The sequence below is a fragment of the Panicum virgatum genome, chromosome 4N (assembly GCF_016808335.1).
Source record: "Panicum virgatum strain AP13 chromosome 4N, P.virgatum_v5, whole genome shotgun sequence".
NCBI lineage: Eukaryota > Viridiplantae > Streptophyta > Magnoliopsida > Poales > Poaceae > Panicum > Panicum virgatum.
This window is the reverse complement of record NC_053148.1, coordinates 17673061-17688181: the sequence shown is the minus strand read 5'-3', so window position 1 is coordinate 17688181 and position 15121 is coordinate 17673061. Positions and strand designations below refer to the sequence as shown.

Genomic DNA, 15121 nt, shown 5'->3' with positions numbered 1-15121 from the left:
AAGATGGTGTCGCTTTTACCCTTGTAGTGTAGCCTAATTTTGTTGTTGTTGGGTTAGATGACCAACATGATGTATTAGGTTACCATTAGGTTGAGAAGGTCTTTTGCTAACCAGTAGCATTTGGGTCATGTATAAACCTATTTGTTAACCTTAGGTTGTCATTCGCATCAAAACTTTGCAAAACATGATTTAGGGAAGTTATATAAAAATTTGATATTGAATCCTAGGATGTTTGACTACATTGAGCCCCCACAGTACTCGAGTACCGAGTATTGCATGTTAGGAACATAGTGTTGTGAGATGAAGGTTAAGATTTCTCCATTCCTAGCCCATCTAGATTTGGGCTCATGGGAGCTAAAAGTACATCAAAGTAGGATGGCAAATTCTTTGCAGGTTGTTGCTCATTGGGTCCTTATGAATTTCCTTGGGAAGCACAAAGATGAGCTGATGGAGACCCTAGTCATTGTTTTTCCTCCTAAGGATTAGTATACCAAGGCTTAGATGCATCATGTGGAAGGTAACTTGAACTATATGATGCTCAGCTACCACCACATGCTGGTGGCAATATGATTCCTCTACTCGTCGGATCACTTAAGATATAACCAACTCCACTAGGAGAATTTGATCTGCAGGCAAAAAGTTCGAGAAGCTCATATTCTAAGGAGTGGATCTAGGATCTCAATGAGGATTTGCACAACAGGACTATGTTGGTTGAGCACCCCGAGGGAGAGCTTTAGGAGGCAAATGAGCTAATCCATAACTTGCAGATTGAGGTGTTGGTAAATGCAAACATGAACGATGATGAATCTACAGTGGAGGACCCTGAGGAGGTTCATGGAGAGTTTGGAGTTGAGTCTAGACCTGGGACTCCATGAGTACATAGCAAGACGGTGTAGTTTTTACCCTTGTAGTGTAGCTAAACTTTTCTATTGTTGGGTTTGATGACCAACGCGATGTGTCAAGCTACCCTTGGATTGAGAATGTCTTTTGTTAATCAGTAAAATTTGCACTACAACATACTATTTATTCTGCGACGGAATCATTTTGTCGCGGATCATTGAAAATCCATCGCAATTCACCATCCGTGACGGTTTGAGATTTCATTGTTGATTGAGCGTTATTGATTAAATCTATCGATGATTCTTCAAAACCGTCGCGGATTGAAGCGATCCGTGATGGTTTTTGGCCATCACAGAGCAGCTCGAGGCCCAGTTAGCCCAGTCCAAAGCCCAGTTTTAGCGACAAAAGTAAACGTCGCGGATTGAAGCTGACATGGATAGTGATGTGGCTGCCAATGTGGATGATGACGTGGCCGTCCATGTGAACGATGACGTGGCCATCTACGTGGACGATGACAAGGCTGCCAACGTGGATGATGACATGGCTACCAACATGGATGATGACGTGGCTGCTTACATGGCACTAATGATGACGTGGATCATTTTTTTTTCAATGGGCTAATTTTATTAGTGGATCACTTTTGGCCCAAAATTTTAGCCCATAAACATTTCAGCACAATGAATTCTGCTCAGAGTCATTTGAGCCCATAAATATTTCAGCCCGCAATGATTCCAGCCCAACAGCATCCAAACCATTATCACAACAGAAGCAATCAGACCATTTCAAAAGAGCCCATTATCCAGAAGCAGTCACAAGTTTCACACATCAAAAGCATGCAAATCACCAAGTCTAAGAGATGCAGCTCAACTTGCAACCCAGGAGCACAAGCTCAACACAAGAACAATAAGTCTAAAGGAGAAAGAACAATAAGTCAGCTCAACCATGAGCATCTTGAATCAAAACAGCAGCTCAAGCAAGAGCATCTTGCATCAGACCAGCAGCTCCAGGTTGGTGGTGGAAATTCTGGATGTAGTCCACCAATTCATGCCATCCTTTAGCTGCTTGCAAGACCAAAAACAAAAAATGTAAGGCAGTGAACTGGCAATGCAAATAAGCCTCTAGTATTGTGCATAAAGCAAGAACAAAATATTGTAGCAGTGAACTAATGAACTAGCAGTGCACATACCATTAATTCAATCAACTGGTCGGGTTGATCAAGAATAAGCTGAAGTTTCGCTTCCAAGCTAGCTTGCTTGTTGTGCATTTCCTCCATGTCCCTTAACCTTGCTTGTTCTTTTTCCTGCGATCTCCTTTCCAAATCATCCAGTTTTGCACGAAGCTCAACATTTGCCTTCATCTCCACTTCCAGTTGTGCTTGGACATTCTGTACATTAGACCTCGGTCTCCCAGTCTTGATCCCCACATTCTGAAGGAACATATTCTTCTTAGTGCTATCATCTATTACATCAGCTACAACTTCAGTCGCAGACTTAGGTTCTTCACCTTCTTCTGGTGGTGCAGCCAACTGTTGTTCCATTCGATTCTAGCAAGAAAGCAGCAAAAGAATGTTCATGACCATGGCCTAACAAATTGAAAGAACGTCATATGAGACCTGAATTACGATAGCCAATTGTACATTAGGCGTGTAGCCTTGTTTCTTCTTGCTGAAGTGGCACAACTTGAACAAATCAAAGGCGTCAGGTTTCGTATTCTCAGACTCACCTGCCTAAGAACAATTTATATATGGAGCAAGGTTACTTGATTGGTCACAAAACTTGATAGGAGACATTTAAAGAAATAACAAGTTCACATAAACAGCCAGTTCATTTAAGATGCAAGTTCAGTTGAACAAAATTAAACAGCAAATTCACTTCAAAAAAATTGAAGTGTCCAAAGTACCCAATTTTGCTCCTCAGGCCGTACGAAAGAGGGTGCTTGTCACAGTGAGTACATGCAAAATACCCTTTTGTGGTACGCCCTGAAAGAGTGCTCAAAGCAGGATAATCATGGATGCACCACAAAACTGCAGCACAAAGCTTAAACATTTTGCGAGTAAGAGCATCATAAGCAGGCACACCAGTCCAAAGCTCGAGCAAATCTTCCACAAGAGGCTCCAAAAATACATCAAAATCCTTCCCGGGCATTTAGGACCTAGAATAAGCAAAGCCATCATGAAATTCGACTCCTCCATGCATGCCCAAGGTGGGAGGTTGTATGGCACCACAAATACAGGCCACATGTTGTATTTTGTGTTCTTTTCTGAAAATGGATTGAACCCATCAGTAGCAAGGCCTAGCCTAAGGTTTCTTACATTGTCTGCAAAATCCAGAAATTCTCTGTCAAAATCTTGCCACGCCTCACCATCAGCTGGGTGAACCATTTCATTCTCACTAGGCTGCCGCTTCAACTTGTGCTATTGTGCTTGTTCTGATGCTTCTTTGGTCGCACACATCCTCTTTAGCCTAGGTGCCAATGGAAAATGCCGTAACACCTTCTGTGGAATCTTCTCTCTTTCTTCATCTTTCCATCTTGGCATACCACAAACGGGGCATTTGTCAAGGTGGGCATAGCCCTTTCTGAACAACACGCAATTATTGTAGCACACATGTATTGATTCATATCCAAGACCTAATTCCTTTAAAAGATTCTTTGCTTCATTATATGATTTGGGGAGTATATTCTGTTCTGGAAATGCTTCAGCCAATAGCTTCAATATTGCAGAAAAGGCAGAATTGCTTATCCTATATAGCGACTTCATATGAAGAAGCTTTACCACAAAGGCAAACTTGGAAAACATGGTACATCCAGGATAAAGCTGACGTTTTGCCTCTTTCATGACTATTTTCAAAAATGAGTCTTTGTCATGAGGTTCTGCATCACCATCCTCATTTTCTTCATCCTGTCTTGCTTCTTCTTCTGCTGCAGCATGTAGGTCCCCTAAAAGCCCTTCCAAACGATCAACACTATAATCCTCTCTCACATTTTCCCCATGGCTGAAACCAGCATGATCTGCATTGTCATCCTCTCTCACATTTCCCCCATGGCTGGAATCGGCAAGATCAGCATTGTCATGGACATCAGTTGGGTGCTCAACAACATTAACATTGAAGCTCTCTCCATGATGAATCCATCGACTATAGCTGCTGTCCATGCCATTCATCAAAATGTGCTTCTTCACAAGGAATTGACAAAGATACTTCTGATTCAGGCATCTAGCACACGGCCACGCTGGATTATAATTTCTGGGCGCCGTGGCGGGTGATGTGGCCGGGGAGCTGGCTGGGCGCTGGGGCGGGTGACGTGGCCGGGGAGCTGGCGTAGGAGGTTGGGTGACTGGGCGGAGGTGGGGGGATCATAGCTCGTTTAATAGATTTAATATGAATTTAATTTTTTCACTAAACATTATAACATTCCAACGTGTGGTGCAATGGTAGGTCACTTTATTGATGATGGGGCTCAAGATTTGGGTTCAAACTCCTCATGTTGCCATTTTATTTTTATTTTTTTCATAATAATTTTTTTATGTTCGCGACGGATTTGTGTAAACGTTACAGTTTACTGGGCCCGATCGTGACAGAATTGATAAAACGTTACAGTTTTTTGGGCTTAATATCCATGAGAGCAAGTTGCTAACATTTTTTGAAACCGTCGCGAAAATACTGTCACAGAATAAATAGTATGTTGTAGTGTTGGGTCATGTATGAACCTCTTCGTTAACCTTATCTTGTCATTCACATCAAAATTGTGATGATGTAATGCATTTGCTTCCAGCCTGAGCAGTGTTGCTATTTGATGTCATTTGCCCATGTGAATGATTTTTCCTACGAAACATGATATTAGAAAAATTGTAGCGAACTTAGGTATCGAATACCATGATGTTTGACTACATTGAGCCCCACGGTACTCGTGACTCAAGTTTGGCATGTTGAGCACAGAGCATTGTGAGATGAAGGTCAAGATTCCTACATGCCGAGCTCGTCTACATTTAGGATCATACGAGCTAACAATTCATGGAAGTATGATGGAAGATTTTTGGGAGGATGTTGCTCATCGGACACTTTTTGGAGTTCTTTGAGAAGCACAACGATGAGCTGATGGAGACCCCAGCCATTGTTTTTCCTCTAAAGGATGAGACTACCAAGGCTTGGGCAGACTGTTGGTTGCAACTTGAATTACATGATACCCGACTACAACCTAAAGGTAGCAATATCAATATATCATTCTGCTACTTGTCAGTTTGCTTAAGATGTATGACCATCTCTCATGGGAGAATGTAATGTTGCAGGTTTGAGTCTTGTAAACCGTATGAGGTAAAAAAAAATTGCACAACTTGTGAGTGGTTACTTAGGGGCTCTTTGGTTCATGAAAAATATCTCTTTTTTTCAGTCTTTTCTATTTTCAAAAATTTCAAAATTGAATTTAGGAGTGCTAATCTGTAGGGGCATATAGGCACCCACCCCTACAAATCATGACCGGCCCTTAGAAATTTATTTGTAGGTGCAGATGCATACCCACCTTTTGCGAAATGTAGGAGTTGTTGGTGTGTCCACCTCTGTAAATATCATTCTACCTACCTCTAAAAATACTTTTTTTACATAGTGTGTATATATATCACTTCAACATATGAATATACACACATGGGCAAAATGATCGTAGATTTAAATACTAATATACCACAAGCAACCGTTGTTTTGGCACTGAGTGCACTGTAGCTAAGCTAATTAGACATGTCCCTTCCTGCACCCGTCCCGGTCCCTTCTTACGCAACTACACGGTCATGTCCCTTGCACTACTGTAGTAGCTTTCATGGAGCATTGGGCCAACTTCATGAAGAACAAAAGAATGTCCCCAACCGTGTTGCATCGATTGCTTCGTCGGCGTCTTCTGGTTGGCGTCGTGGCGGCGATCGACAGGTGTATAGGAGTATATATCTCGTTACTGGCAACGTAAAACGCATATTGCAGTCTTGGTTTCCTCAGCCAAGTTTATGCTCGAGATCGGCCACTCCAAAGTACTAGTCCTGCGAGGCGGGCCTATTTAAGGGCCGGATCCGATCACGAGAGCAATCCGGCCACCATCTGCTGCAGAGACGCACGCAATGGCGTCGTCGCATGGCTGGTCGTCGCTCATGCGCCTGCTCGTGCTCTGCCTTCTCTTCGGCGCGTCTCTCGCGGCGACGCGGCGCTACCTCTCCGTCAGCATGGACGAGCTGCTGAGCTCCAAGGCTCACCTCGACTGCCCTCCCTTGAAGAAGTCAGGTACCGATTGATGAAATCTTCGTTCCCGTTCACCATCCTTTATTTGGGAATTGGCCAACTCAAAAGCTTCTAGCACACTAGCAGTATGTCATCGCTATGCAGGACTACCGCGCTACTAAAAAATTGTATTTTATAGTTGATCTGCATCTAAAATGTATTTCTAGATGCGGGTGATGGCATGATCCACCCCTACAAATGGTCTCAAGCAAAACTTTTCATAGATTCTCGGATGAAGACAAACTTTATACCATAATTATAGAGATTGTCGAGATATAAAAATTTCTAGTTGATAACTTTTTCTTTAAGATCATTTAATAGTTCAAAAAATTATTATAAGTTCTCTAGTTTCAAAATCTACAAGTTATGATATTTTTTCAAACAACCTCAGATGTAGAGTAGTTGTGTATCAAAATTAAAGTGATAAGATCTAAATTTTATAGTTTATATGTATGCATGTAAGACCATTTAGAATCAAAAGATCTTTTACTAATTGTGCCCTACATGTGCCTATGACTATATACTATCTCCATTCTCATACAACTCAAGTCACGTTTTCAAGTTTGGATGATCTTAACTTTTATATATACTGAAATATATTTGGCATATTTTCTATATCAAAAGTTCACAATATGTTTTACTTTTTTCTTTGTTATGCTATATTTAAAAATTTAGATGAATTTTTGAAATAAAATAGAACAATATTTTTTCATTATCTAAAAATTGATTTGTAGCTGCAGGTCATAGCGTTACCAACCTCTACAAATCGATTTGTAGGGAAGGGTGACATTATGACCCTATCTAGAAATTGATAGCAGGTCATAGCGTTACCAGCCCCTACAAATAGATCTGTAGGGAAGGGTGACATTATAACCTGCCCGTGCAAATACATTCCTACAAATTGATTTTTAGTTGCAAGAAGTAGAGACGGGTATCGCAACCATTCCTAAAAATGCATTTTTCCGCCCCTAGTAAATTTTTTTATAGTGCCCGCCAGACCCAGCAGAAAAATAGTCCGATTTGTTGGAGCGAGGAGGCCATGTATTGGTTTAGAAAACTAAGCGTCATCTTTATAGTAAATTAATGGGTCATGCTACGTTAGCTTTTACTATAGGCCTATATTTTTTTTTCCCATTGGTTCAATCGACAACATCACAAAGGATGTAGAGATCTCTAATTACATGTTGGTTGATGATATAGTCAATATGGATTCATTTAAAATTTTGTACAGCCTTTTTGTTTTTATATTTATTGAATCTTTTACTTGGCGCCTGTAAAATTTCTTTCATGGGTTGTAGTTATTTTTGTGGCAAATAATATCTCCAGGATTTTTTCTGATAATTTTGGAAGTATTTGAGTATTTTTTCACTTGAATTAAAAACACATTTCCGCGTCAACCCTAAATCACTCTTTACTGTGTCAGGCGCCGGAACAAGACTGAATTAAAAGTCGAGCTATCCAAACAAAACAATATTAAAATTGAGGTTAAAATCAGACAAGTAATGAGTTGAGAGGTTAAAAGCTGACTTATTTCTTTTATATTTTCACACTCCGCCGTGCCCCTCCTTAGCCCACCTGGTCATGCTTCCTTTGGGCTTTCGTCTTAGTTGAGAATACGTTTATTGGACGATCCAAGAACTCTTTCTCTCCTAACCCCTTAATTAAAAATTGAAAAATGATCTTACTGAACTTGATCGATGGAGTATAGGACAGAGGTACTTATAAATTTTAGTGCTTCCTCTATTTCAAAATATATCTTGTTCAATTTAGTTTTGTTTTAACTTTGATTACGACAGGAAATACACTGGCATCTATAATGTCAAAGAATTGTACAACTAATGCATATTTCGTGGTTAATGAAACTGATTGATTATGCCGTTTTTGTATACTTTCTATAAACCCTGATAAAGTTAAATAAGTTTCACTTTAGTCGGAATTAATATGAATTCAACTTTTCCATGAAGGACTTGATGGTTATACTAAAGAGAGCATATTATTACTAGGGCTGGAAGAACTCCAATTATCCATATTTATCTATCACATATGGTTTTTGTTACATATTATTGGCTAGGAATAAAAAAACAGACGTGATATCTCTAAATATCTCCTAAATGATAACGGTCATGCTTGGACATCACCGTCCTGGTCAAGCAGTATGGGTCTAGGTGGAAACACTACTAAATTTTTTTTTGACGGGGAGTATATCTCGTGCAACATAAGTGCGTGCGTGGTTCCCCTATGATTCGAACCCATAACCTGCCCCTTAGGTCATGTACAATAGTACAAACGGTTGCTGTTTGTAAGTTTTTAAAATCCAAACATAGACCGTTAAAAAGACAGGTGATACAATGGACCGTCTATTTAGCTATCTGCAAGTTGTTTAATGTTTTTTATGTAGTCGAAGATCAATAGTGAATGCAATTTTGTATACTATTTTGTTGCTATTTGATAGAAAACGTATCAAGCATGGTGAACATCAGCTAGAATTAGCTATAAAAACGGAAAACAATAAAAATAAATGAAAATAGAGATAAATGAAAATAGTAAAATACCAAATTACCCCTTATCTCTTCTCCGTCATTCTGGTGTGCGGTGACCGTAATGCCAAATCGAACCAGCTCTACTCACGCCTGTTCCTATCTCTCTCTCAATCATTCTTTTGTTCTTCCTGAACCAAGTGACCAGCCGCGCCGCTGAGGGTGCTGCTGCTCGCCACCAGAGCAAGCGTGCAGGAGCTGAGCGTGGGACAGAGCGAGGGGGAGGGTGGGATGGAGGTGGAGCAGAACACAACCGATCTAGCGCGCGCGGGCGGTGCCACGGCCGTCTCGGCGAGGCGGCGCGGTAGCCAGGGAGCACGGGCGGCGCCACGGACAGCTCGGCAAGGCGCGGCAGCCAGCGCTGCAGGCAGTGCCGCGGCCGGCTCGGTGAGGCGGGCGGTAGGGCGCGGCAACCAGGGAGCGCGAGCAGCATCGTAAACGGCTTGGCAAGGCGCGTTGGCGTGGCAGCCAGCGCTGGCGGGCGGGCGCAGGCGGCGCCGCAGCCGGCTAGGTGAGGCGGGCGGTGAGCTCGACTGGCGACGCGATGCCGAGCGCGGTGTTGCGGCAACGGCCTCGGCGGCGACGACATTGGCGGCCGGTGTGATGGCCTAGCTCTGGGGCTGCAGCAACGACCTCCACTCGCGCCAAAACTGCGGTAACCCGCACTTGATCCGTGGCTGCCGTCGACGAGTTGCAGTGCGGCGTACAACGGGGCAGCGCCGTCGTCTCCTCGTGTTGGACAACGAGCCCGCGCCGCCGCCTCGCTGCATTGGGGTCTTTTTTGCAAAATATGCTGCACATAGACGGCAAACCGACAAGCGTTGTACATGCCCTTATGGCCGGGCACGATTACCTGTCACTGAAAGCGATAAGAAATTAATCCATCACCTACGGCCAAGACCAATTGCTATAATGGACCATTTTGATTTAGCCCAACAAGTTTGGGGATAATTCGAAGATGGGAAGATTCTGTGCATGCAAAAGAAGACTATTGTGATGACATCATCGACATGTATGAAATTCTAAATTTTAAAAAACTATAATTAATAAACCGAGCATCCAAATTAAATTTTAATTACATCATTATGTTTTTTATGATAAGATCTTCCAAACAAGAACACATTTGCCTATATTTGCATGATATTATAAAAAATATTTTTTAATTCTAAATAATCAGTTTGGGATATTAGGAATAAATATTTTAACAACACGAATAAATAATTATTTTATGATAAAAAATATAAACATAAAGAATAAATAATAATGCACCATCTGAGGGACTAAAAACTAAGAAAAGAATAATGACCGAACATATATGTGCAGACATGCTCGCCTTATTGCATAGCCTAAGAGGCAAAAAAAAAGAAAAAAGCCTGCCAGGGTGCCAACTTGTTGCTCTAGGACACCACATGTGCACACAGATTCTTGATCATGTATTTACACGAAGGGGCGGAGCCAGGAATTTGTTTTTTTCATTATAAGGGGGCAAACCATGCTAATTTATATAAACATTTAATCAAAATTCAAATGTTTAATGTAAATTTAGGAACCATAGGGGGGCAGGCCCCTACCCGCCCCCTGTCTCCGCCCCTGTTTACACGAGCATATAAGAAGCTAGTTAGTTTGTTAATTGGATCTTTGGTCGGGGCCAAACAGGATAGTAACCATCCCACCAACAGAAATATCATTCTTCAGGTGATGGATTGGAGTTTCGTAACATAGGCGACATATAGTCGCGGCGGCCCCGGCCTTTCCTTACCATCCCGCCATATAGTTATTTTTTTATGATAATATGATAAGCTTTTCTTTTGAACATAATAAGGAACAAGTTTCACAGGAAGCGAACCTAAGGAATCCATTGTCATAGACGTTTCCTTGCCTGAGCTGCTAGTGAAAATCTTTGAAAAGTTTTATTTTTTATTTTGAATTAAGTTGTGTTTGGTTAAAAAAAATCATGTGCAGATATATTATGCCCATGGGCCATGGCCATCTCTAAGTAAAATTTCTAAAGTATTTGCAAACCTTGTTCCTTTACATAATTTGGAATGTGCACCATTATGACATCTTCATCAGTGAAGTATATAAGTAACTAAAAGTTGTCACAATGTTATATAATCCAAATGCATATAACAAAAATATTCATAAATATTTTATAAATTCTACTAGAGATGGAGATGGATATAATATATCCCATCACTGATTTTTATTGCAAAATTCAATTAAATTAAAAGATATTGAAATACAAATATCTTCTCAATTTTTATGTACATGCATGCACACCTTTTAAGGAACTGTGACGTTTACCTAAGTAGAGAACCTGTGCAAATCACTCCATTTTTAGAGAAAATGTCATAGTTGCCGGCTTAAGAGCTGAGGCGACCCTCACCATCTTCATAAGAGTTTTCTTCATAATTTTAACCACACGCAAAAAGCTTGTTGAGATGTGTTTTTCCTAATAGTGAAACTGGCAAACAGTACTGTTGAATTATATGGAAACAACTATGCATGATATTGGAAGTATTAAAGACTCCAAGATACGGCGGAGGTGATATCAAACAATCACTCCATACATTCCGATTAAAAAGCTGCACCTATATATATTTGTATGATATGGAAAAAATTGTCAACCAACCATAAACAAAACCAAGAAGAAAAATATTAGCCTTGCTACTATTTGTTGGTCTTGTAATGGCACAGAAGACCATTTTTATCCAGAAGTTATGGCTTGTGACTTTTATGTAGAATCTCTGTATAATTATTGATCATTTTAATATTGTACGCATTCTTTGGGCTACGGTCTCATGATTATATTCCAAATGACGCGCATGCAGTGGCAACTTCTGGCAACAAGCTCACGATCCCTGCGGGTTGCGGCTTTCCACCAAAATGCTGCGGCGGCGCTGGCGAGTCCATCCGGCACCATGACATGAACCGGCTGAGCACTCTCCTCCAGAGGTCCTCGTCGACGGCGTCGTCAGCTGCACCATCGCCGTTGCCACGCCCCATCCCCGGGCTTCCTTTTCCTCCATTTCCATTCGCTCCAGCTCCGTCAGTACGCCCCTTCCCCGGGATCCCGTTCCCATTTCCTCCCGCTCCGTCGGCACGCCCCTTCCCCGGGATTCCGTTCCCAATTCCTCCAGCTCCGTCGGCGCGGCCCATCCCCGGGATCCCATTTCCATTTCCACCAGCTCCGCGGGCACAACCCTTCCCGGAGATTCCATTTGCTCCAGCTCCGCGGGCACACCCGTACCCCGGGATTCCTGTCGCTCCAGCTCCATTGGTTGTTCCCGGAATCCCGATTTCATCTCCTCCGGCAGCGCCGCCGGCCGTGACGATCCCGGACACCTCCGGGGCGTACCTCGGCACGCTGGAGTTCGTGGTCACCGTCGGCTTCGGCACGCCGGCCCGGAAGTACGCGGTCGTGTTCGACACCGGTAGCGACGTGTCGTGGATCCAGTGCCAGCCGTGCTCGGGGCACTGCTACAAGCAGCACGACCCCATCTTCGACCCGACCAAGTCCGCCACCTACGCCGCCATCCCCTGCCGCAACCAGGAGTGCCGGGCCGCCGACGGGAGCTGCGACGTCAACGGCACCTGCATCTACGACGTCGAGTACGGCGACGGGTCGTCCACCTCCGGGGTCCTGTCGCACGAGACGCTGTCCCTCACATCCTCGAGCGCGCTCCACGGCTTCGTGTTCGGCTGCGGCGAGAAGAACCTCGGCTCGTTCGGCGACGTCGACGGGCTGATCGGCCTCGGCCGCGGCAAGCTCTCCCTGTCCTCGCAAGCCGCCGCGAAGTTGGGCGCCACCTTTTCGTACTGCCTGCCGTCCCACAACGGCACGCAAGGGTACCTCACCATCGGCACGACGCCGGTGTCCGACAAGGTCGCGTACACGGCCATGGTGCAGAAGCCGGACTACCCGTCCTTCTACTTCGTCGAGCTCGTCTCCATCAACATCGGCGGGTACATCCTGCCGGTGCCGCCGACGGTATTCACGAGTGCGGGCACGCTCCTCGACTCCGGCACCACCCTCACCTACCTCCCGGAGGAGGCGTACACCGCGCTCCGGGACCGGTTCAAGTTCACCATGAAGCAGTACAAGCCGGCGCCGGCGCAGGGTGTCCTCGACACCTGCTACGACTTCACGGGGCAGAATGCCATCTTCATCCCGGCCGTGTCGTTCAAGTTCAACGATGGCGCCGTGTTCGACCTCGACTTCTTTGGGGTCCAGATTTTCCCGGACGACGCGACGGCCATCGGATGCCTCGCGTTCGCGGCTAGGCCGCAGGCGATGGCGTTCAACATCATTGGCAACACGCAGCAGCGGTCGGCTGAGGTGATCTACGACGTCGCGGCGGAGAAGATTGGGTTTGTCACGGGCAGTTGCTGAGGTGATCGTCGATGCTTGTTGGTTGGAGAATAAGCGAGAAGCGACGTGTGTGGTCGGTTGTTCTGTTGTTGTATGGTTTTTATTAGCTAGGAATCATATGAACCTGCTGCATGCCTGGATCCATGTTTTGGCCTGGTAAATTCATGTCGACTGTTGGACAATACTCTGTATGAATTATGATGCCTGTAGCAGTAGTGTTGCAGAATATGGATATAATAATGTTCTGTATTGCATTAGAAAATTTTCATGCACATGTGCAGAGACAGATGGCTCCCCCCTCCCCTCCACGCTCCACCCAGCTCCAGCTCCAATTTGTAAGATGTTTAGATTGCACTCTTCGTATGACTTTTTTTGTGTGTCACATGCATTTCCCTGTGTTTTATCTAACCCATAGGTGAATGAGAAATTTCCCCGTGTGCTATGTCAATTTCGCTGTGTGTTTTATCTAACTCGTTGTGTGTTTTATCTAACCCACAGAGAAATGAGGAATTTTCCTGTGTGTTTTGGTATTTTCCTATGTGTTCTTCCAAAACCAACAAGGAAATGTGCATTTCTGTGTGTGTGCATGAAAAAACCCTCAGCGAATTTGGCACACATTGGGAAATTCAGATTTCAGTAGTGGTATACTTAGTTAGCCCATCGGCCCTTGATCAAGATTATTAGGCTTATAACATTACAAACATTTCTTCCCAAACCAATTGATTCCCCAAGGACAAGGCTCCGGACTGACTACTGGTAGGTCAATTGTCCACAACTACCATGCCAAGAGTCAATATAGAAAACTAGGTAGAATCACTCGCTCCGCCGCGTGAAGAAAAAAAGCACAAAGATAAAAAAGAAGAAGAGGGAAAAAGCATACAAAAGAGGGGGAACAAGAAAAGGCAAAAATAGAAAAAAAAGAGAAAAGCCAAAAAAATAGGCCGGCGCTCCCCCATCCACCTCAGAAGCACCGGTCGCCTCCTCCTTCCCAGGCGCCCCGCCTCTGCCTCTGTACCCGGCGCCGCCTCCCTCCCTCCCTCCTCGAGCGCGCACGCCCATGGCGGGCCTCCTCGAGCTCCGCGACGCGCCATGGCGGGCTGCGTCGAGCTCCGCGACGCGCCATGGAGGGGCTCGTCGAGCTCCGTCGCGCGCCATGGCGGGCAGCGCCGAGCTCCGCCGCGCGCCATGGCGATCGTTGTCGCCCTCGACGGAGGCTACGGCAGGCGAGCTCCCCGGATCTGCGCGTCTACATCTCGAGCTGGCGAGCGGCAGGCCTGGCGGCGGAGCTCCACGCCAAGCTCTCGTCCCTCCCCGTGTTCCGGCTGAGGTTGAGCTTGCGGAGCGTGGGCACGAGCGCGCGGAAGGTGGGCGGGACGCCGCCGGCGAGGCGGTTGCCGAAGAGCGAGATGGACTCGAGCGCGGGGAGGCACACGAGGGAGGGCTCGAGCGCGCCGGCGAGGCCCGCGCCGTGGATGTGCAGGCGCTGCACGGCCCCGGAGGCCGGGCCGCAGGTGATGCTGACGTCGCGAGCACTCCAGCCGGGTCTGCGGTGATGGCGGTCTTAAAGTCCAGTAGCGCCCGCCGCTCGGCGTCCGCAGCGGCCAGGCGAGCGTGGCGGCCCGGCAAGCGCGGCAGCCAGCGAACGACGGGGGCGTGAGGTGGGGAGGTTAGGAGGCGGGGTGCGGAGGACGGGTGGCAGACGGAGGCCTGCAACAGCGATCCACGGGAAGGGGAGGGGGCAGCGGTGGAGGTCGGGGGTGGGTGGGGAGGGCAACCGGAGTCCGTAAGGAGAGTCAAGACGGTTGCGCAAAATCCAGGGGCTGCGTCGCGCGTCTCCCTCTGCGGGGGCACGTGTCGCTTTCTGGACAACGGGCTACTCACAAGCTCCCATCTCTATGCTGTATAGTGTATAGAGTATTCAAAACCCATAGCTGCAATACAGCTACACTTGCCTGTAATCACAAATAAACTGTCTGGAAATTCTCGGACCCGGACAGACGACTGTTGCTAGAAAAAAAAGGCAGCGGGCATGTTTTTTCAGCAAGACTTCGAATTTCTGAGTCGTCGAGTGCTGGAAATCATAATGTTCCATCATTTTCGAGTTGAATTCAAAACCG

General features: G+C 45.4%; 1 protein-coding gene across 1 annotated transcript; it reads left to right on the top strand.

Annotated features, from left to right (window-relative positions):
* Nucleotides 1–5938: 5938 nt before the first annotated feature.
* Nucleotides 5939–13077, top strand: LOC120669196 (aspartyl protease family protein At5g10770-like). Its single transcript, XM_039948987.1, has 2 exons — nt 5939–6098; nt 11464–13077. The coding sequence occupies exons 1-2, from the start codon at nt 5939–5941 to the stop codon at nt 13023–13025; spliced, it is 1722 nt and encodes a 573-aa protein (XP_039804921.1). The 3' UTR covers nt 13026–13077.
* The last annotated feature ends 2044 nt before the right edge of the window (nt 13078–15121 follow it).